The sequence below is a fragment of the Bombyx mandarina genome, chromosome 10, assembly GCF_030267445.1.
Source record: "Bombyx mandarina strain Sakado chromosome 10, ASM3026744v2".
In the NCBI taxonomy this organism is placed as follows: Eukaryota; Metazoa; Arthropoda; class Insecta; order Lepidoptera; family Bombycidae; genus Bombyx; species Bombyx mandarina.
In genome coordinates this window covers 6,169,015-6,190,400 of record NC_143217.1, presented here as the reverse complement: position 1 = coordinate 6,190,400, position 21,386 = coordinate 6,169,015, and the positions used below count along the sequence as shown (strand labels likewise).

The window sequence follows — 21,386 nt, the reverse complement described above, 5'->3', positions numbered from 1 at the left end:
AAAAGCGTTTTTAATGCTGTTTTTAACGCTATTTTCGGATGAGATTTTAAACTCCGAATATGCCCGAAAGAGTTTAGAAAGTACCAAGGAAAATTAAGTCATAATACCCCTTTATTAACTCGAAGTAAACAAATTAAGCCCATTCTTTTAATTAATTGCAAATAGCTAAATAGATCAATAATCAAATCATTATATAATTATTACCTGGATCTCTCCTGTTTTTTGGTTCGCGTGCCCTTAATAACATTTGTCTACTTGCTGTTAGTAATTCAAGGAAGGTTTTTGGTACAGTACATTTATGGTACGATATTGCACGAGTTGTTTCACCTATCGGTGTTTCTTTTACAATACATTACGCTCTAGTCACAGGGTGTATAAGCTGGATATTCAATAATGTGTCAATTAAGCAGTTTTGCGAGGCATGGCTTAAATGAAAGTGTAACTTTTTATGAATATATAATATAGTTAGAATATATAATATATACATACATAATATTTTTTTATGTATATGTTTACATACAAACATATGTATAAACTATATACTCATTGCTCGTACGAAAACGTTGGTCAACGTGTACAATGAAATGTAAAGGCATGATCGAAAAATATATTATATCACTACCGCCTATCTTATCATTTTTAACTTCAGCCTAGAATAGGTTGATAATAATGAAAGATTCGATGCTTCGTATTACGTAACAGGTGCTGTGCGTGTGGGGCCATGAAATATTTTTTTTACAAGTTTGTAAATTGTTTGTTTGTTTGTTTGTTTTAAATAAAGTTCATTTTCAATCTATGCTTAGTAATTTAAATTCGAAAATAAATAGCTTCTGTTTAAAAGTTTATATATTTTTGGATTAGTATTATCGTGTTAAATAAGGTGCGATTAAGTTTAGTCTTAGCGAACCGCGGAAGGGCTTTATAAGAATAAAAAAAAATAGATACCTTGGGGCTGAAAATACCTCACAATATTTTTAGTTTCACAATATATTATAACAATATTGCGTGCGCCAAACTTTATTTCGCGAATTATGAAGAACAGCTGTCAAGGCTTTAAAACACAAGGATTCACATGACCACGACTGTTCTGCCAAGATTAACCGACTATGATGATGGATATATTATTTAGGTTCTATCTTTCTTTATCTTTACTGGTGGTAGGACCTCTTCTGAGTCCACACGGTTAGGTACCACCACCCCACCTATTTCTGTCGTGAAGCAGTAATGCGTTTCGGTTTGAATGGCGGGGCAGCCGTTGTAACTATACTGAGACCTTGGAACTTATATCTCAAGATAGGTGGCACATTTACGTTGTAGATGTCTATGGGCTCCAGTAACCACTTAACAACAGGTGGGCTGTGAGCTCGTCCACCTATCTAAGCAATAAAAATAAATCCTCACTGCGGTGGCTACATTGAAGACTTGCTTATGGTGTAGTATGAAGACTGCATTTGTTCCCTCACAAGTCACCAGTCTACATACATATATAAAACTACTACACAGAAAAAGTAATTGCAAACAGCCGGTATAATTGCTCAGTAGACCGACGTTTTGACGGTTGTTTTTCGGAGCTTGCTTATTTGTGAGATCATCCTTGAAATGTCATTCGCGCAATTTAATTATTATTTAATCAGCTTAAGCGATTTTCGTGGCTGTAACGAAAGCACGTGGGCGATGTCATTGGGCATTCGCCTTCAACGTTACAGATTACATTTCCACTTTCATAAATGAACATAATCCTATATAAATAACTGATCAAAGAGACAAATCGAAACATTCTTTATCGAGTCGAAATAGACTATCCGTAATATTAATAACCAGGTGTTTCTTTTTACAAAAATGCCAATAGAGTATTTTTATAATGTTTTCCAGATTTACACCAATTGAAAAGAAAACGTCAGCAAATTTTTTTTTAAGATTTCTTATGTCTGAGGCTGAGGCTAAAGAAAACTTTTACTGATATTGGCTCAAAAATGATTCGCATTGGTTTACTCTCAGACTTCAGAATCTTTAAAACCTACATGCGTGACATTGTGAATTTATAATAATTTGTTTACGTTTAATTACTGTCACAGTCAACTGGTGGTACTGGTTTACTGGTGGTAGGACCTCTTGTGAGTCCGCGCGGGTGGGTACCACCGCCCTGCCTATTTCTGCCGTGAAGCAGTAATGCGTTTCGGTTTGAAGGATGGGGCAGCCGTTGTAACTATACTGAGACCTTAGAACTTACATCCCAAGGTGGGTGGCGCATTTACGTTGTGGATGTCTATGGGCTCCAGTAACCACTTAACACCAGGTGGGCTGTGAGCTCGTCCACCCATCTAAACAATAAAAAAAAAAACTTGATTCTGAGTTATTCTCTCATCATCAGTAAGCCGGGTACTAACAGAAGTTTGCGTTAGTACGCCGTTAGTCTTTAGAGTGCTTCATAAATGACTGCCTAGATACGACCCACTAGATGCACTCATCTTTAGACTTAACTGGGTACACTATTCCAATTTACTGAGACCCGTAAAAACACATATAATAGCTTAATATTCTCAGTTTTACAACTGTTCTTATGACGACAATCGTTCTATCTTTACAATACTAAGTTTTTATTGTTTTAGTTGACGAGACGAGAGAGTCGACTAAATGACGAGAAACTTAATTGTTTTTACTTAATTACGACTTGGTCATGCTATTCAGAAGTCATTGTTGAAAATAATTAAGCTGATTATCTCTAATTACAATTGTCAATAGACGCTGTTCAAGTTACCGATTGGATACCCGGCTCTGAGGATAAGTTCCAAAACGTTCGCAAAAGTTTCACTTGTAACAACATCACCGTGGACGTGACATGAGAAATTCAATTCTCAGTCCTGCGAAAGGTCTTTTCTGTGTGTCTTATTACTTTAATTAATCTTCGTAAAACTAATCAATGAACCATTCAAGGATGTAGTTTTTTTCTGAACGTAACATTTTAACTTTCAACTAGATGTTGATGCTCTTTATTAAATTATAACTTGTGTTGTTAGGTCTCCTTCGGAGGCGCTCGGGTAGCTGTTAGCAAATCCCACCCCTCCTGGCTGAGCATTTGCTCCCCCACATGTCCTGGTGAAACTGGAAAGGCCTCGGGGCCACCAGTAATCCTTCAATCATAAAAAAAAATCTATTTCATTTTGATGTTTTGTATATATTATGTTACTTGGCTTTCGTCGAAAAATCCATGCGTTGTTCAGTTATACTTCGTTTATCTATATGTTAATACGTGAAGCAAAAACTTTGTATCCCTTTTTACGAAAATTGCGCGGACGGAGGAGTATGAAATTTTTCACACTAATAGAGAATATAGAGAAGAAGTGCACAATGCTAATATTTTTTTTAAATAGTGCATAAAAGATACATTAAATCAATAAAGAAAACGTTACACACACTACATACCATGTATTTGACGCACACACGCATGCATACTATTTTATTGTCAAATTTTTGTTCTTGACGTCTGTGGTCAAATTGAGAAGAGATTAAATATTGTTTGTCTTTATTAATATTTTTCTATAGTGTAGCTTTGGCGAAATTTGTGATTATGGAAGTATAAAATACAATCATAATAGTGTACAAACTTACTATTCCAATTAATTATAGTCGAATTTCGACTACTGCAGGACCACTAGTTACTACAATTCCACAAAGGCTTCGCTTTGTTTAGATTACATAAATTGTCTTATCCGGTACACTTCCTGCTTTTGCCCTCGCTCAATCAGTGAAGTCCGTCTTTTTGAACGTCGCCCCGCATTTTATTGCCAATGAACAAAAATTTAGGATAGTCATGAAACTAGTATTTAAGTCATGAATTAATCTACAAATAAATAGTGTGACTGCTTTTAAATATTTACTTCTTTTAATATTTAGTAAATATTAAAAGTAGTATTATAGTATAAATATTATTTACATAAATGATGGGCATGAGGATTGACTCTAAATCTGTATATTTTAACGTACTTCATTAGAGTTTGTTGTTATTTTTATGTATATGTTTATAGTACTGTTATTTAAATAAAAATGATCCTAACATGTTTTGTGACTACCTATAGGTATAGTGTAGAAATGAAATCAGCAACTTGTTTACAAAAATGTTTTAGATCTATTTATTGAAATTACGTTAATGAATATAATGTTCTTAACCGTTACTTTTATAATCTGTTCAGTAAGTATTCTATAAAAGAGCAAAGTTAACCTACTCAATCTATATCTGACTCTTATATCTTATATCTATATTTACGTGGGATTGTAGGCCAAAAACTAGTGAATTTTTATACTAAAATCTTTATATCAAAAAATCACTCGCAACATCTCAGTGGCAACTGATAACTGACATTGACATTCTTTTTCTTTTAAAACAAATGTGCCAGTGTGAAACTATCGAAAAACTGTAAAAATAAGATGTAAACTATAACTAAAAAATACTTATTTTCCCACTCAAATATAAATCTCTAATTTTAGCTTTTACACGATAGAGAGGTTAGTCTGGGACCAAGACAGTCTTGAGTGCGAAGCCTTAAAATTCTTCAATAATAATTGTGAACGTTGAATTATAAATTCGATACACTATAAATTAGTTATTTTCAAAGTTGAATATTATAATTTCAAGTACTTCATGAATACTAGAGGTTTTTTTCCCTTGAGATAAATATTAGAATGAATAGAAATTTAGAGTGGTCAGTGATAGACAGCGACTTAGGTGTGCCCCTGACGTTTTCGACGTCCATGAGCGACACGGTAACCATTTACCATCAGGTAATAAACACTTACCACCGTATGTCGTGTGCCCAGAAAGGTAATAAATAAAATTAATGTGGAATAAAAATGTCATGCTTAGTCCACTTTTTTTTTCCACTTATTTTATCTCCAAAAAACAAAGAGCTCATGCTCATGCTCTGCCACAACTTCATCATGATTCATTATTACTATACTACGAATAAATACTATAGCTATAATTATACACTAATAGCTTTAAATGTTGTTTTATAATGTATTATTTTCTTCACATCAAAATAAAGTTTAGCCCCGTAAAACTATAGCACAAACCGAGTTGCTCTATAAGAGAGAACCCACATATAAAGCTATTGTTTAACCAGTTTCTGTTTTTTATATTTGAAAATTCAAAAATGTTTCTTATATTTGAAAATTCAAAAATGTTTTTTATATTTCTAATGTTCCTTCGTCTAATGTTTCAATATTCAAATTACCATTTATGTCACCTGTATAACATATTAACCTTTTTTAAGATTTAAATCATAAATCATATAGAGGTTTCAAATATTTACAGTATATTTGATTTGTTTCAATCAAAGATATAAATAAAATGAAGGACGGGTAAATTTTCTTCACTTCAATAGTTTACGTTAATTGTTATTTCGAATTTTGAACACTACTTTTAACTAACAATGCCTAATTGCCAAAACATCACGCCAATTGGAAAACTTAAACTAAACATGTTTAGAATTTCATCGATAATGCTATACAAATTCAATTTATATAAAGCGACCGAAAGTAAACAGAGCCGTGTACTAGTAATTTCAGAGGCTCTACTCCAGAATTGCTAAAGCTAAGCATTTTGTCGCTGTGAAAACCACTAACTACGCGGGAAATTTGGCGCCTTTAGAGGCGACCGCTATTTGCGGTACTCTCAACTCGCTTCGGGAACATTCAACGTATCTACCGGCTTAACTCAGCGTTTTTAGCAAGCTACTTAGGTAAGTAGCTCTTTATTGAAAGACCACATGTTAACGCAGCGAATTGATAAAACTGCGATTAACTTCGCCCGTTTTATCGCTTAGTGCAATCTATCCCAAGAAAATTGTAAGGAGTGAAATTGTAACACTCAAAAATTATGTTGGTCAAATATTTTGTAATAGACTGTTATAAAATTTAAACGTGTCATGACAAAGATTAATATACTTAGTCTGGCCATAAATACTGTTACAATTAAAAATAAACAAAATATTACATTTGAATTTGGAATCTGTCATTTTTATATGATTGCTCATTGAGTTTTCTCATTTTGGCGCCAATAGATTGTACAATATTTTGCGAAATTAAAATGGAGTGGGGTGATAAAGAGAACCGAATCGCTGTAATTGCATTAGACAAAATAGGTATGGAGCCAAATGCAATTTTTAAAACTCTCTATACGCTAGGTATTAGTAAAATGTTTCTGTACCGGGCTATTAATAGGTGCAATGAGACCTCCTCTGATTGTGACAGAAAAAGATCTGGCCGTCCACGTAGTGTTCGTACGAAAAAGGTGGTCAAAGCAGTAAGGGAAAGAATTCGAAGAAATCCTGTCCGAAAACAAAAGATTTTATCTCGAGAGATGAAGATAGCACCTAGAACCATGTCGCGTATTTTAAAATATGACTTAGGACTTGCAGCCTATAAAAGACGTACTGGTCATTTCTTAACTGATAATTTAAAAGAGAATAGGGTGGTCAAATCGAAACAACTACTGAAGCGGTACGCAAAGGGAGGTCATAGAAAAAATTTGTTTACGGATGAGAATTTTTTTACAATTGAGCAACATTTTAACAAATAAAATGACCGTATTTATGCTTAAAGCTCTAAGGAAGCTTCCCAATTAGTCGACAGAGTGCAACATGGGCACTATCCGACTTCAGTGATGGTTTGGTGGGGTATTAGCTATGAAGGTAGTGAAGCCCCTTAACAACACCATGTTCAATAATCAAAAATGGTCCTTCCAGCAAGACTCGGCGCCAGGGCATAAAGCTCGGTCTACGCAGTCTTGGTTGGAAATGAACGTTTCGGACTTCATCAGAGCTGAAGACTGGCCGTCGTCTAGTCCCGATCTTAATCCGCTGGATTATAATTTATGGTCAGTTTTAGAGAGCACAGCCTGCTCTAAACGCCATGAACATTTGGAGTCCCTAAAACAATCCGTACGATTGGCAGTGAACATTTTTCCCATGGAAAGAGTGCGTGCTTCTATTGATAATTAGCCTCAACGTTTAAAGGACTGTATTGCAAGCCAATGGAGACCACTTCGAATAAGCTTTTTATACTTTAAATTGTTTTATATTTATGTATTAAACTAACACACTGTAAAACTAATAAATGTTATTTGCAATAGATTTTTTTTTCCTTTGTCTCAGTATTTATGGCAAGACTAGGTATGCCTGACCAAAGAAATGTGACTAAATGAGAACAAAGAAATTTCACAAATCGCCACATGAGTCTGCTTGCTGTACGACACACATTGTGGTAGAATTATTTTCTATCGTTGCCGCCGCTGACTACTCCCCGAATCCTGATCACGCAGGAGCCAGTCACCGTCGACGCCCTAGACACGTCCTTACGGATCCATCAGATCCAATAACCTTTGCATTAGATGCCTTCAGCTCTAACACTAGGAGCAGGCTTAGGGACCTCGGTAACCGTACTCGTCGAACTCGACAAAGAGTTCGCCGTGCAACCTAACCCATGAATCAGCTCGCTGAGTTTCTCACCGGATCTTCTGAGCGGGTCGCGATTCCGATCCGGTAGTAGATTCATTCGCGAAGCAGCTACTCTTGAGCTGTTAGGTCTCCTTCGGAGGCGCTCGGGTAGCTGTTAGCAAATTCCACCCCTCCTGGCTGAGCCTTTGCTCGCCCACCTGTCCTGCTGAAACTGGAAAGGCATCCGGGCCACCAGTAATCCTTCAATCATAAAAAAAAAGAATTATTTTCTCATGCTTCTAATTATTATATTATTAATTTTTTATCTAAGATGTTTGCGTTTAGTATACAGAAAGTTAAAGATTTTTTTTTATATATTTTTTTCTCAATCAATCTAAATATGCACTAATGTTATCGCTGCATCTCTGCCAGCGGTAATTATTTAATGGCCTTCTTGAAGAAGTCAGTAGTACGGAAACCAACAAAATTCTTCAAAAGTTTTTGGTACTTTCACTCAGGTATTAAATTTTTTCCCTGCCAAACTTTGGCTGGAGTCCAAACTTTGGAAAAAGTAAAAGTCTGTCGGTAAAGTCTTGTGAGAACTATGAAACACGCTAAACTTCCAACTCTAGTTCTCGTAGCTTAGAAACCGTTTGTCTTGCTGTATTAGGTCGTGCGTTTTTCTATAGGAGCAGCGAGGACAAACAATTAACCAATAATGGTCGGAGATTCACATTCTTCTCCATCATGGTATGCAGTTCGCATCCGCAGTAATGCTGGTGCCATTTGGTAAGAGTTGTGATGAATTATACCGGAACTAGACCACCAACATGACGACCGCTTACGATTATCGAAAATAATTCTTTTTTTTGGGACCTCCTGGCCCCTAGTAATCGCTCATTAAAAAGAAAAATACGATGCAAAATCTCTTCGTTCATAATGAAAAACTTTCTAAAATTTTAATAGTATAATGCCATTTGGCTATACAACCTTAAAATCTGCCTTATTAACCAAATTAGATGACGCTACCCATTTTGAATCAAGTGTACAACTACACATATGGCGTTTCAAAGGAATTGAAAGTACCGCACAAGTAAAAGAACTATAACTCTACAATTATATCACGATAAAATCTTATCAACCGAATTCATGTACTATACTTGACGACATACATAATTATGTAATAAGCATAAGTGTCGTAATTATAGAGACGTCGTGTATTTTCGACTGAAATCCGAGTTACAATTCCCAGTACAATCTTTGTCGCGTTTTCGTTATTTTCAATTGGAGCATAGCGTAATAAATTGCGGTTTTTTTATCGTTCTAATTGGTTTTGTTTGTATTTTCATTAATCATATATATGAATGCCAATGAAAACATTGTTTTGATAATATTGTCTAGCGCATCTATTAATATACCAAGTGCCCTGATACCCAAATAATAAATCCGTTAATTATGCTGTTTCTGGTATAATACTTATCAATATAATTCAATTTTTTTTTTAATTCTTTTATTATTGCGTTGTTACTTTTTATAATTTTAAAATGTATCCATTTTAATTATTTTACAAAGCCAACTAGTAGTTTTCGCTGACCCAGTATCAAAAGTTTTAATTTTGAATTCGTAAACTCTAAGCTGGTGTTGTGGTTACCGAAGTTAAAATCGTAAACGCTGCCACCCATATTGAGACTTCCAATTATTAGTTTTACAGTACAACGTCCTACAAACCGATACGCTTAGTAAAGAAATAGGCAGGCTGGTTGTACTTACCCGTTGGAGCTCAAAGGGCGGCCTCCCACCAATAATTATTTCGTAAAACAAATTTAGCGGTTTGATTTTTGTTACACGATGTTATTCCTTCAGCGTGGGAGTCATTCGTGAGGTTCGGTAGGTAGGTATTTTATTGAAAAAATTTGTAGCTGCTTGCGGGATTCGAGCATCGGGCTTCTTAAGCTTTAGATCATGACGACTTCAAAGATAATAAATACTAAGTACACTGTAGATTTAACATAGATAATACTGTAGGTCAACTTTCAAACGGAAAAAAAGACGTCTGTATCGGAAAACTTCGTTTCTCTTCATAATTATTATTAGAATGAAGTATGTTAACAACATAAAATGAAATAATAACCATATATACATATATATAAAGCAAAAAATTAAAATAACATCGAAAAGCTTTAATATTTGACGACCTACGAACTGTTCCAAAACAACAACTTCCAAAACTCATAATCAACTTGAATAAAATAAAAGCAGTTTTTGTATAAAACGAACACCAAAGAGTAAGATTAAATGAGGTAAAATAAGCAAAATTTAAGTTTTCATAAAAATATCGTGAACTTTATTTCGTCTCGAGAGCAGTCTCGACCATTTAACCCTTATGTATTATTCAAAAGGAATGCAGACCGATATCTTGACTTGACGTTGAATATTTCGTCGTGAAGATGACCGTTTGCGAGAAAATTGCACACGGGTTGAAAACATGAATCTAAATCTTTATGATAAGTTTTTATGAGATGCGGCTGATTTTTTATTCGTAGGGTGTAAGTATCTACTATCTCTGTATATAATAATCTCTACAGCGTTTCAGTCTGAAGAGAAGTACACCGTTATTGCAATGTAATTACCTGATTGCCGAAAGAGGGTAAGATTTTTCGAGCGTATGTATTTCTAATTATCTAGCGTGCTCTACCGTCTGCGCCTATTTTTTAGGCTCAGCAAGTAGGGGTTCGGTTTGCTGATAGGCTCCGAGTGCCTCTGAAGGAAACCCAACAGCTCAAGGGCAGCTTTTTTTTATTGCTTAGATGGGTGGACGAGCTCACAAACGACCTGGTGTGAAGTGGTTACTGGAGCCCATAGACATCTACGACGTAAATGCGCCACCCACCTTGAGATATAAGTTCTAAGGTCTCAAGTATAGTTACAGCGGCTACCCCACCCTTTAAACCGAAATGCATTACTGCTTCACAGCAGAAATAGACAGGGTGGTGGTACCTACCCGCGCGGACTTGCAAGAGGTCCTAACACCATCACAAGAGGTCCTACCACCAATCTGCTTCGCGAATGCATTCACTACTGGAGTCTAAACATGTTGAAGGATTCCAATTATATGAGGTATCATTAGAATCGTCTCAGCAGTGGGAGTGACATGTACTCGTGGTATAACACTACAGTATAGTGTTGGCGAAAAGAAAAACAGAAACAACAATTATTCAAAATGATTTCTTTTAATTACACACTTTAATTACACTTTAAATACACAGCACAATTATAAAATATTTTTTACAACAGGTGAGAGAAATTTGTTGCAAAGCAAATAAACAAAACATAAGTTCAATATTGGTTGAGATTTATTTAATTTGATATTATCATGGTAAACAATACGTACGAGTACTTACATTATTTGAATTGAAACGGCCACTTTAAAATACTTTGTATTTTTATGCAGAACTATTAAAAATATCACTTAAACTTAAGTAATTACGATTCAATGAATATAGGAGTGCACTCCGAAATCTTTTGTTTCTGGAACTTTCCCTATTCTTGGAAAATATCCCTCGGAATCAGAAAGTGCTCATCATAATGCCGCAATTCTTCTTGATCCTCCGACGCATGTCGTCGGTAACGGTTTCCCATATCAATATATATTGGCTTGGGGTTAAACGGAGGAAGCGTTGGAACAGGCAGTTTCCCTCGAGGGTACAAAAACCGCAGGTCCCTTGTGTTACGGTGGCTCTCGATCGGCTGGTCAAGTCCAGTATCAACTGTATGATGTGAATGTTCAATGGACGCCTCGTTATTTTCTGGATTGGTGACACTGCGAACATACCTTCGGTTGGGATCGAGCTGCACATCGTCGATTTTCGAAGGAAGAATCGGATGGTCTGCAGTACTTGGCGCACGAGGAACATTGTCACCTTGATACAGCCATAGCGGTTCCTGGCCAGCTTGTCGCACTGTACGTGTTATCGGGCGCTGTGTTGGCGGTGGCCTGTAGGTCGGCTGGATGAACCTCTGGCACGAAGCCTGAGCAAAGAACAGCACCAGAACTGAACTGAATACTAAAAACTTGTACATGTTGATTGTATCGATTGAACACCGGTAATGTGAGTAACTATCACAATGATCGGTATTTATACACAGTCTTGAGGAAAGTCTTGGTACTTCCCTCCGCTTTAGCGATGTTAATTATTACGATTGATAAGGGGAAGTCCTGGCTTATTATGACAAAGATTCACCTCAAAACATTTTTCATGATTTGTTTCCTCATTACTGTTGCATATACGTACCTAATACAATCAATACGTAGATATTACAATGTTTCATATAAATTATGAGAGAAAGATTATACTTTGATGCCTAACAAGAATGTTAGTAAATAAGCAGGATAATTTCTACAATGGACGATCTTATCGATAAAAGCACTCTGTTCTGGTACATCATTTTGCACATGGGGAAATTCTAGAAAAATGCGGCAGGTACATTGCAGTGTACTAGGTAACAATAATAAAAATAGAGATAGGACTATTAAATTTGACCAAAACTTTCAATATACTAATCAGTAATGAAGAAAAATAAAATTGAAAAAATCAATAATTACACACAATAAATACTGTATGTATACCTACTGTGGTGCTTTGGGATAGGCAAAGGGATGATTTCCACCGAGGAGGTATCGTTTCTTTGTAGATCTACTTACTGTCCGAATGTTATTGTATGAAACTCGTATACAAAGATTACCTTTAAAATGTCGTTAACGCGATTCAAAGATATTCTATGATAGCTAGTATAGCTACATCAGTACATCTTACATCACTCCCATCTGAGTGTGGAGATCGTGTTACCGTTTTTCCAGTGTTGCTCCAAATCTGCCGTGAGTCGATACTTGAATGCTGCGTCAGTGCCGAGAATAGTCGATGTGGTGCAGAGCTACCGTATCGGCGATGTGAAACTCCGAATGCTGAAGATTCAGTCGTGGGCTGCCAGGGCTGTGCTGGCCTGATGATGAAGTAAGAATGCCGTCGAACCAGGGGGCATGATGAATCGACGACTAATGGTCCCTTAAGACTACGATGCCGCTTTGTTGTGGAACGACTGCTGTTGATAGCTTGTGTTGAATTATGTAAGTACGGGAGCAGCATTAGGTAATGTTAAAGACGTGCTGATGCTGTGAATTTAAAGACTATTTTCGTGTAAAGACTAAATTTGTTTTGTCGTGCTCGTAGGTAATAGAGGAATAGGCAAAAAAGAGTAGATCTTCTACCGAGCGAGCATCATTGCTAGAGTAGACCGACGCAGACGATCCGATAGCTAGTGTTCAGAACATGTAATTGTGCAAGCAAATGTTTTTTTCACAGATAGGTAAATAAAATTTACGACTCATTTAAGTGGTTACCGGAGTCCACAGACATCACTACGTGAGTGCTGCAACTCACATTGAGCCATGTCGACATTAGTGTAAGTCTCGATTGTATTGTAAATAAATAATTTTACTCTCATTTGGTAAATACTTGTAAATATGCAAGTTTTAAATTCCGAATGAGTAAGTAAGTGAGATTCAGGTTTTTGTCAAAAAAAATCTGTTTTTGCTGTCTCTACATTTCTGCCGCGATGTAGGTATCATACGTTCCAATTAATGCTTACACGGATTGTTACTAGCTTTTCAAAAATAGGGCTTCTGCGCAGATACATAAGTGTATCTAATAGAAACACCTTATAAACACTTACTACAAATGTATATTTATAAATTTACTTAACATTTATAAGCCAAAATAATGTTTACATATTTGTTCTCTATTCCTTCCCTAACTATTTATCTGATGTCATGAAACATGGGACAGTCAAGGAAGTTTTCCGACATAGTACCTACATCAAAGGACATCAAAGATGGCGCTGAGTAATTTCAAAAATTCGATGTTTTTAGTATAATATTAAGCGAATAAATAAGCGTTTAATTAGTAATCAATGTTTATTGTTGAAGATTTTGTGCCTTACGTCATTGCACTTTTAGTTCATGAAGATCATAGGTCACTTTGATATATTGCAAATGATACTTATATTTAACCTCTGATATGTACGGGTATTTACCTCACGATCAAAATAATGGGCTACGGATCATAATCCCGAATACAATATTTGTATTAAGCACTTAAAAGTAAAATAATATAAGTATCTACGTTTGAAGCTAAACCAACGCAGAATACAAACAAAAAAATATATTTCTTTTTATTTTTTGTGTAGGTTTTTTTTTTTTTTTTTTTTGGTCAGGAGGAAATCGCCGGACTTCCGCCCTCCACTGGGGATAGAGGGCGGAGCATGTCAGAGTCGAACTGACTAAAACCTCCTGTCGCTCAACAACCAACGTCCAAACCTCGCATGAGACAGAACTCATGAAGAGGCAAAGGGGGGAAAGTGAAGCGTTTAGTGCGGAGCACATCTCTCCCATCACCCTCCCCCTCGGGACGCCGGACCGGCGGTCGTCGGCGCCACGACCACCAGCCCTCTCGGTCGGCAGGCTATCCGAAGCCCGCCTAGATGGCGCCGGTTAGAGTGAGCTATCCTACGGAATACCCCGCTGGACCAGAACCAGCGTGGGTCGAGGATAGCCGGTCTTCCATCACCCGGATGCTCTTGCGTAAAACGCGTGCAGAGCAGCTTGCACGTCGTCTTCTTAGGCCCCCCTCGCCGGTCCCCAGACCGACATGTGAGGGGGGACCCGAAACACTTAGAGGGCCAGGGCTTGGGCGAGATCCGCCTCCCTGGCCCCCGCTCGACGGCGACGGGATTGTGCGTCTCTCACGCGCCCCGCCGCCTCCTTCTGCGAGATGGTGCACTCGCAGAAGTCGAGCATCGCCTTCCACGACTCGTCGTCGCCGAGCATCGATGCCACAACACTCGGCAACGACAAGTCGTTTCCTACTTTTGCGACGAGGACACGGCGCCACCCCTCCCATGCGGGGCAGGCGACGAGCGTATGCTCTGCCGTGTCCAAGTCGCAATCACAATGGTGGCACTCTGCCGTCGGCTCGGCTCTGATCCGGTGCAGGAACTCACCGAAGCAACCATGCCCAGTGAGCACCTGCGTGAGCCGGAAAGTGAGGCGTCCTCTGTCACGATTCACCCAATCCACAAGGACCGGGCGAATCGCCTCGACGGTCCTACGACCGGCCGAAGGATCAGCCAGCCGTCTAGACCATGACTCCAGCACGGACCGCCGAGATTGGGCCCTCCGCGCTCTGACCACACTGTGGCTGGGACGCGCCACGCCCCGGGCGCGAAGGTCAGCCCGCCACTGATAGTCAGCGGCGAGCGCCTCCGCTTCCAGAGCCCAAGGCGGCGTCCCAGCCAGTACACACGCCGCCTCAAAGGAGATGGTGCGATAACCACGGATGACCCTGACCGCGATGGTGCGTTGCGGCCGTTGCAGCAGCTTCGCCACCCCCGCGGCCAGGGACTGGCCCCACACAGGCGCCCCGTATAGGGCCATTGATCGCACCACCCCCGTATAGAGACGGCGCGTCACCTGGTCAGGCCCCCCGACGTTGGGCAGAAGCCGGCTTAACGCGCCGGCCACCCCCAATAAACGAGGGACCAGGTGCTGAAAGTGAGCACGGAAGGTCCAACAACTGTCCAGAATGAGGCCGAGGTACTTCAACTGCACCCCGACCCCAATCCGGACGCCTCCAACCACGATATGGGCATCGACAGGTGGCACTCTCCGGGGCCTGTGGAACCACATGGCCTCGGATTTACTGAGTGCCACGTCGAGGCCCAATCTCCTGATTTTGCCGACGACATGCGCCACCCCAGCGGTAGCAAGACGGGCAGACTCAGCAAAACTTCCCCCCGGGCCACGACCAACGTGTCGTCTGCGTAACAGATTACGCTTAGGCCCGGGAGGAGGGCACCCCTCAGTACCCAGTCATACCCGATATTCCACAAAAGGGGGCCGAGCACCGACCCCTGTGGAACACCGCGCACGACCGGGAACCGGTGCACGATCCCACCGTGTCCGGTACACGTGACCGATCTGTCCTCCAAGTAGGAACCCACCAGCCGGCGAAGGTAGGGGGGCACTCCGTGCCGTTCCAGCGCCCCCCCTATCACGGACCAGGGCAGGGTGTTAAACGCATTGGCGATGTCGAGAGACACCGCCAAAGCCACCCCACCCCTGGAGACGGCCTCCTCCGAGAGGGCCCGCACGCGAAGGATCGCGTCTACCGTTGAGCGGCCCTCTCGGAAGCCATACTGCTCCGCCGACAGATCGGGTCCCACCCTGACCAGATGCTGGATGATGCGGGCCGCCAGAATGCGTTCCAGCAGCTTGCCCACCTCATCCAGCAACACGATGGGACGGTACCCGGCGGCAGTATCCGCCGGGCGCCCCTCCTTTCTCAACAGCACGAGTCTGCCCGTCCTCCACGATGAAGGAAACCGTCCCGACTCGAGGCAGGAGTTGTAAAGCCTCAAGAGTCGGTCCCCTAGGGCACCAAGAGCCAAGGCCCAAACCCGGCCATGCACGCCGTCCGGGCCGGGTGCAGTGTCTTTCGCGCACATTTTGCGCACGGCCACACGGAGCTCCGCCCCGGTTATACGGGGCACCTCAGCAGGGACTTCGCCGTCGTATTCCGGCGGCGCGTCCATAGCGGGAGCGAAAAATCCCTCCCGCTCCTGCGGGAACAGCGCCGAGACGATGTCCCGCAGCTGCTGAGGCTGGAGACGCTCCGTGATCGGGGGGGCCCATGGGCGCATTTTATTGCGCACCATATGATAGGGCCGCCCCCACGGATCCTCATCCAGCGTCTCCAAGAGACCCTCCATGTGTTGGTTCTTGGCTCTTCTGATGGCCAGCTGCAATGCCCTTTGCGCGACGCGAAATGCGCCGTGCAGCCGGGCCTCTGCCGCCGCGAACGCAACCGGATCGTTGCGCCGCGGCAGGCGGCGGCGGCGATGCCTGGCGCACTCGCGCCTCGCCCGAACGCACTCCACGCGGAGTTGCGCAATTTCGGGCGACCACCAGTACGCCTGGCGATTAGGGAGTCTAGGGCCGATCCGGGGCATCGACGCATCACAGATGCGACGCATCGTGTCCCGGAACCACCCCGCCTCTCCCTCGACCTCGACTGGGTGTGGACGCATGGGCGCCCATGCCGCCACCGTAGAGGCTTCCATCAGGAGCGCCTTATTCAGGCGCTTCAGTGCCCACTTGGGGAATGACCGGGATGCACCACGGGGGTAGTCCCCGTGGACGTCCGCGACTGCGGAGCGGGCGGAGAGATCAAACCGAATATATCGGTGATCTGACAGCGTCTCCGCCCCCTCCAAAACTCTCCAGTCGCGGATACGGCGTGCGATGGCCGGGCTTGCGAACGTAACGTCCACAATAGACTCGCCCTGCCACCGGACGCACGTCGCAACCGAACCTCTATTCAACAAACAGAGGCCGGCCGCGTGCGCCCACCTCTCCAGTAGCCTACCACGAGCGTCCGAGCGGGGGGAGCCCCATGCGACAGACTTCGCATTGAGGTCCCCCGCGAGAATCACTGGACGAGGAGCGAGGCGGCGAGCAATCGCCCCGATCCCGCCCAGGAAATGCCCGAACTCGACGGTAGGCCTATTCGGAGAGAAGTACGCCCCGATCACGACGGTCCCTTCCAGCTGCACCGCGACGAATCCTTGACCCCTGGTCACCATCGCCAGGGGGGGATCGCCGCGTCTCTTCTTATGACTATGGCCGCCAGGCCACCGTCGTCCCCAAACCAGCAATCATTTGCTGGGGGAACGAAGTACGGCTCGGCGACCACAGCCATATCTATGGACCACTCCGCCATGCTCTGAGACAGCATATCCTGAGCTCTGGCGGAGTGGTTTAGATTTCCTTGGAGGAAGCGATAGGTGCGGTCCATTACTGTTGGACCACATCCATCGCCCCCTCCCCTTCACCGCTGCCCCCGCCCTCCGGCACCGGCGCCGCATCGGGGATTACAGCGTTGGCCAGTGCTCCTCTGGCCAACCTTCTCTTTTGTCGGCGCTTTGATTTTCGGCGCCGGTTGCGTTCGGTATTATCACCGGACGGGAAGCACGCCTTGCCTCCCGCCCGGTGGTTTGCCCTGCGCCCGGCCGCAGCGCACAGAGCGCAGTGCGGGGCGGCTGTGCAGGACGCCGCTTTATGGCCCGGCTGGCCGCAGCGGAAACACAGACCGCTGCGGTCAACCGAGCTAGTGCACCTAGCGAGGCCGTGCCCGGTGCTAAAGCATCGGAGACATCGCCAGGCACGTGGTTCTTGGAGACGCACGTGGGCCGCTATCCAGCCCACGCGCAGTCTCCCCGGATCCCCCGTCGATCTTCCCGACGGAGGAGTGGCCAAGGAAGTGGCTGCCTCCACAGGGCAGCGCGCCCACACCGACCTGGCTCCAGAGTACCCTGAGCGAAGTTCGCCCACGGTCACGCTCTCCAGGGCACATCCACCTTGGGCGGCTATCGCGGCTGCCACCTCCTCCTTGGTAGCACAGTCGTCCAGGCCGGTGATTCTAATCTCGGCCATCCTCACCGGCCTATGCACGCGCACCTCATCCTCCGGCAGCGCCACGCGGAGCGTCGCCACTAGTTTGTCCGCGATGCCAGAACTATCGGCACCGGGACACTCCAGCAGCTTCGCTCCATTGGCTGTGTGCCGGAAGCGGAGGCCCTCCTCTGCCCCGATTTCATCCAAACTTACGGCCGCGCGCGCCCGGGCCATCACCTCATTATAGGTGAGGCCCTTTTCGGCGGCGGCCGGCAGCAACGTCACTACGACGGCAGCCGACCGCGCTGCGCGCGGCCTCTTCTTTTGGCCGTTCTTCTTCCTGGCTGCCAGTGCTCGATTCTCACGAGGAGCAGCTACGGCCGCCAGCTCTGTGCTTCGTGCTGCAGCGGTCGGCGCTCGACCCCCTCTGGGAGCTGCCAGAGCCGCTGTCTGCTGCCTTGCTTTCTTGCCCCGCTTCACCACTTCCGTCCAGCCCTCGTCCATGGTTGACGGGGGAGCAGGAAGGGGACGGGGTTGGGATTTTGGGGCAGGATTCTGGGCACCCGTACCCTTGTTGTTTTGGTCCCGGCCTCTACGCCGTGCCAGCCTCGCGGATGGAGTGGGGATAGAGGTCGGCCGGGCGGCCTGGCTCCGCGGAGTGGCTGCGGCTGTTGGCGCCGGGATGCAGTCTCCGGAACCAATCGAGGAACGGAGCATCTCCTCGAGGCCGGCAAAGTGCTTGCCGACCTCAACCGCCACCGCCCGCGAGATACAGGCCACCATTTCCTCTCTGCTTGGGAGGGAGTCCACCTCTACCATCCCAGCAGCCGTGTTGTGTGGCCCGCGAGCCTGCAACCCCGCAGCACGCGAGGGGGAAAGAGGCGGCGGTAGCGCCGGCCACTCATCCACCATCCTCGCCAGTGGCGAACGGATGTCTTCAGCCCGCGCTGGCGCAGGGCTTAGCCTTCCTCTCCGTGTAGACGCAGGGGCGGCCGATATCCGCGGAGGCGGCGCAGGCCTTAACTCGACCCTACGTGGAGGGCGAGGGAGCGTGGGGCTAGGCGCTAGCGGGACAGGGGCCACAGGATTGGGCTCTGGCATTTGCGCCGTCACACTCACAGCGGACCGCAAGTGCACGTCAATATCCATCGCCCCCGCGGGGGGGCCAGAGCGTGCCAGCGGCGGCCTCGGCAACAGGGGAGTCCCTCCCCGCAAGGCCGGGGTATCTCCCGAGATGCGACTCTCTCTGGAGTCACAATGAGCGACAAGATCTTTGCTCTCCACCTCTCGGCTCTCTACCAAGTCATAAAGCTTGGACATGGTGGGGATCAGCCTTGTTCTCACCATAGCGGCTGCCTCCCGGAGCCGTTTCCGGTAGCTGCTGCCTGGCTCGGCGCCCTTGGCAGCCACAGTCGACAGCAGCTTGCCCAAATTGACCAGTGCAAGGTCGAGGTCCCGGAACGTCTCGTCCCCGCTAGCCAGGGACGCGGCCGACGTCGACATCGACTCCACGGACGTCGCTGGTGACACAGCGCCCCTCCTCCTCACTGGTACCCACTGGGGAGCGGGCATCGCGTCTTCCGACGTAGCAGGCCCCGAAACCACCGGAGTCACCTCCTCGATGGCCATCGTCTTTTCCGGCACCTCAGTGCCGGAGGATGACGCGCAGCTGTCATCGGAAATTGGTAATGCCGTCTTTCTTCTCCCCCTCTTTTTCCCCGCCGATGCTTTGGTGGGACTGATTATACCCGAGTCGCTGGCAAGCGCAGAGCGCATCGAGCCGGCGATCGGGGAACACCTCGGTTCGACGGGAATTCCGCTGCCCGTCGCACAGCCCCCTTCATCCTGACAATTGTTGCCCCCCCCAGAGTACGTGGGGCAGCGTGCTTCCACTGAGGTGGAAGCACGGAGGGATTCTCCGCCCGACTCGCGGGCGGTACCCTCCTGGGGTACAAACTTTTTACAATGTGCCATCATATATTGCCTTTTTATTAACCAGGGGTTTGGTCCCCTGGGATCTATGACACCCTCGGGACTGGAAACCCTCCAGCCATACATCCCATCGCCGGGTGTCGAGCTTGGGATTAGGGCATTTTTGAAGAGGTTTGCATCCTCGCGGCTTCGACCAGTAAAGGCAGAAGCCCCCGTTCCCCATGACTGGGGTTTACGGTTTGGCCGACGGTGGCCGAAGCCTGTCCATCGCCCACAACGCGGTGCGGAGCCACGCCGGCGAACCGGTACCTCCCATATCTGGAAGGCCTTCCCCTGTAGCCGAAGCCGGGGACATGGCAACCCGCAGCCGGAAGACACCAAAGTGCCGCTGGCTCACCAGGCTCCCGAGAACCAACCCCTCATCCCCAGAATGGAACTCTTTGTCAGTGCAAAGGGCGTGGGGAGAAGGTCCCTCGCTCCCTCTCAAGGCATCCCCCGCAGAATGCGAAGGCGGCCGAGGAGAGCTGGGCGCAGTTCTCTTAGTCGCGGCGTCCCACACAGATTCCTCTGCACGCGATTTTAGGGACGCACGCTTAAGCCCCACCGCCACGACAAGGCGGAACTACATTCGGTGGGGTAGGTACCTAAATTATTTTTTATGGTAAAGTAGCGTTTGGTATTTGTTACATAAGTTTGCTGAGGACTTCTGTATAAGTTTACAAAGTGAGCTCCAGAAGTTACATCGCATAAGATGTCATGTGATTTATACGAGTTGGACCGAATTGTGACGAAAAGTGGATATACCACGATACTCGTAAAGAAATGCAATATGACCGAACCGTTTCCGAATACATGCTTTCAAGCGAAGCTCACCCACAGTAAAAATTGTTTTTTTTTTTTTTTTTTTTTTTTTTTTTTTTTTTTTTTTTTTTTTTTTTAATTGCTCTTGTAGGCACACGAGCATACGGCTCACCTAATGGTGAGTGATTATCATCACCCATGGACTTCAGCAATGCCAGGGGCAGAGTCAAGCAACTCCCTACCACGAAAAGGTTTGTTATTTTTTTTTAGCATCGTTTCATTTATTACTTTACATTACCAGACAAAAAATTTAATATTACCAGAACTGGTCAACAGCTACTTACCGACAGCGACTCAACTGTTATCCAGTTCCATACAGGAACTATAAAAACATAAAAAATAAACAAAAAAGAACAGAACTGCAGAAAAAAAGTTATACACATCTCATTCATAGATAACCGTGACCCTGGTAACCTCAATCGATTACAATTTTTCAACAATTTGAGAAAATCCCCACAGAAAAATGTTCTCATGGACTGATTCAAATTATCCTCATAAACTTTTTAAAGTCGTCATGGCCTAAAGATTCAGACGTCCGGTATATTCGTTTAAAGTGATGCAACGGTGTTCGAATCCCGCAGGAAACTACCAATTTTTCTAATGAAATACGTACTTAAGAAATGCTCACGATTGACTTTCACGGTGACGGAATA

General features: G+C 44.7%; 1 protein-coding gene across 1 annotated transcript; it reads right to left on the bottom strand.

Annotated features, from left to right (window-relative positions):
* Positions 1 to 10,644: 10,644 nt before the first annotated feature.
* On the bottom strand, positions 10,645 to 11,556 carry Leb3 (lebocin). Its single transcript, XM_028182108.2, has one exon. The coding sequence runs from the start codon at positions 11,511 to 11,513 to the stop codon at positions 10,974 to 10,976; it is 540 nt and encodes a 179-aa protein (XP_028037909.2). The 5' UTR covers positions 11,514 to 11,556; the 3' UTR covers positions 10,645 to 10,973.
* Between the last annotated feature and the right edge of the window lie 9,830 nt (positions 11,557 to 21,386).

Coding starts and splice junctions, on each gene's coding strand:
- Leb3 (XM_028182108.2), bottom strand. CDS start 11,513: ATGTACAAGTTTTTAGTATTCAGTTCAGTTCTGGTGCTGTTCTTTGCT.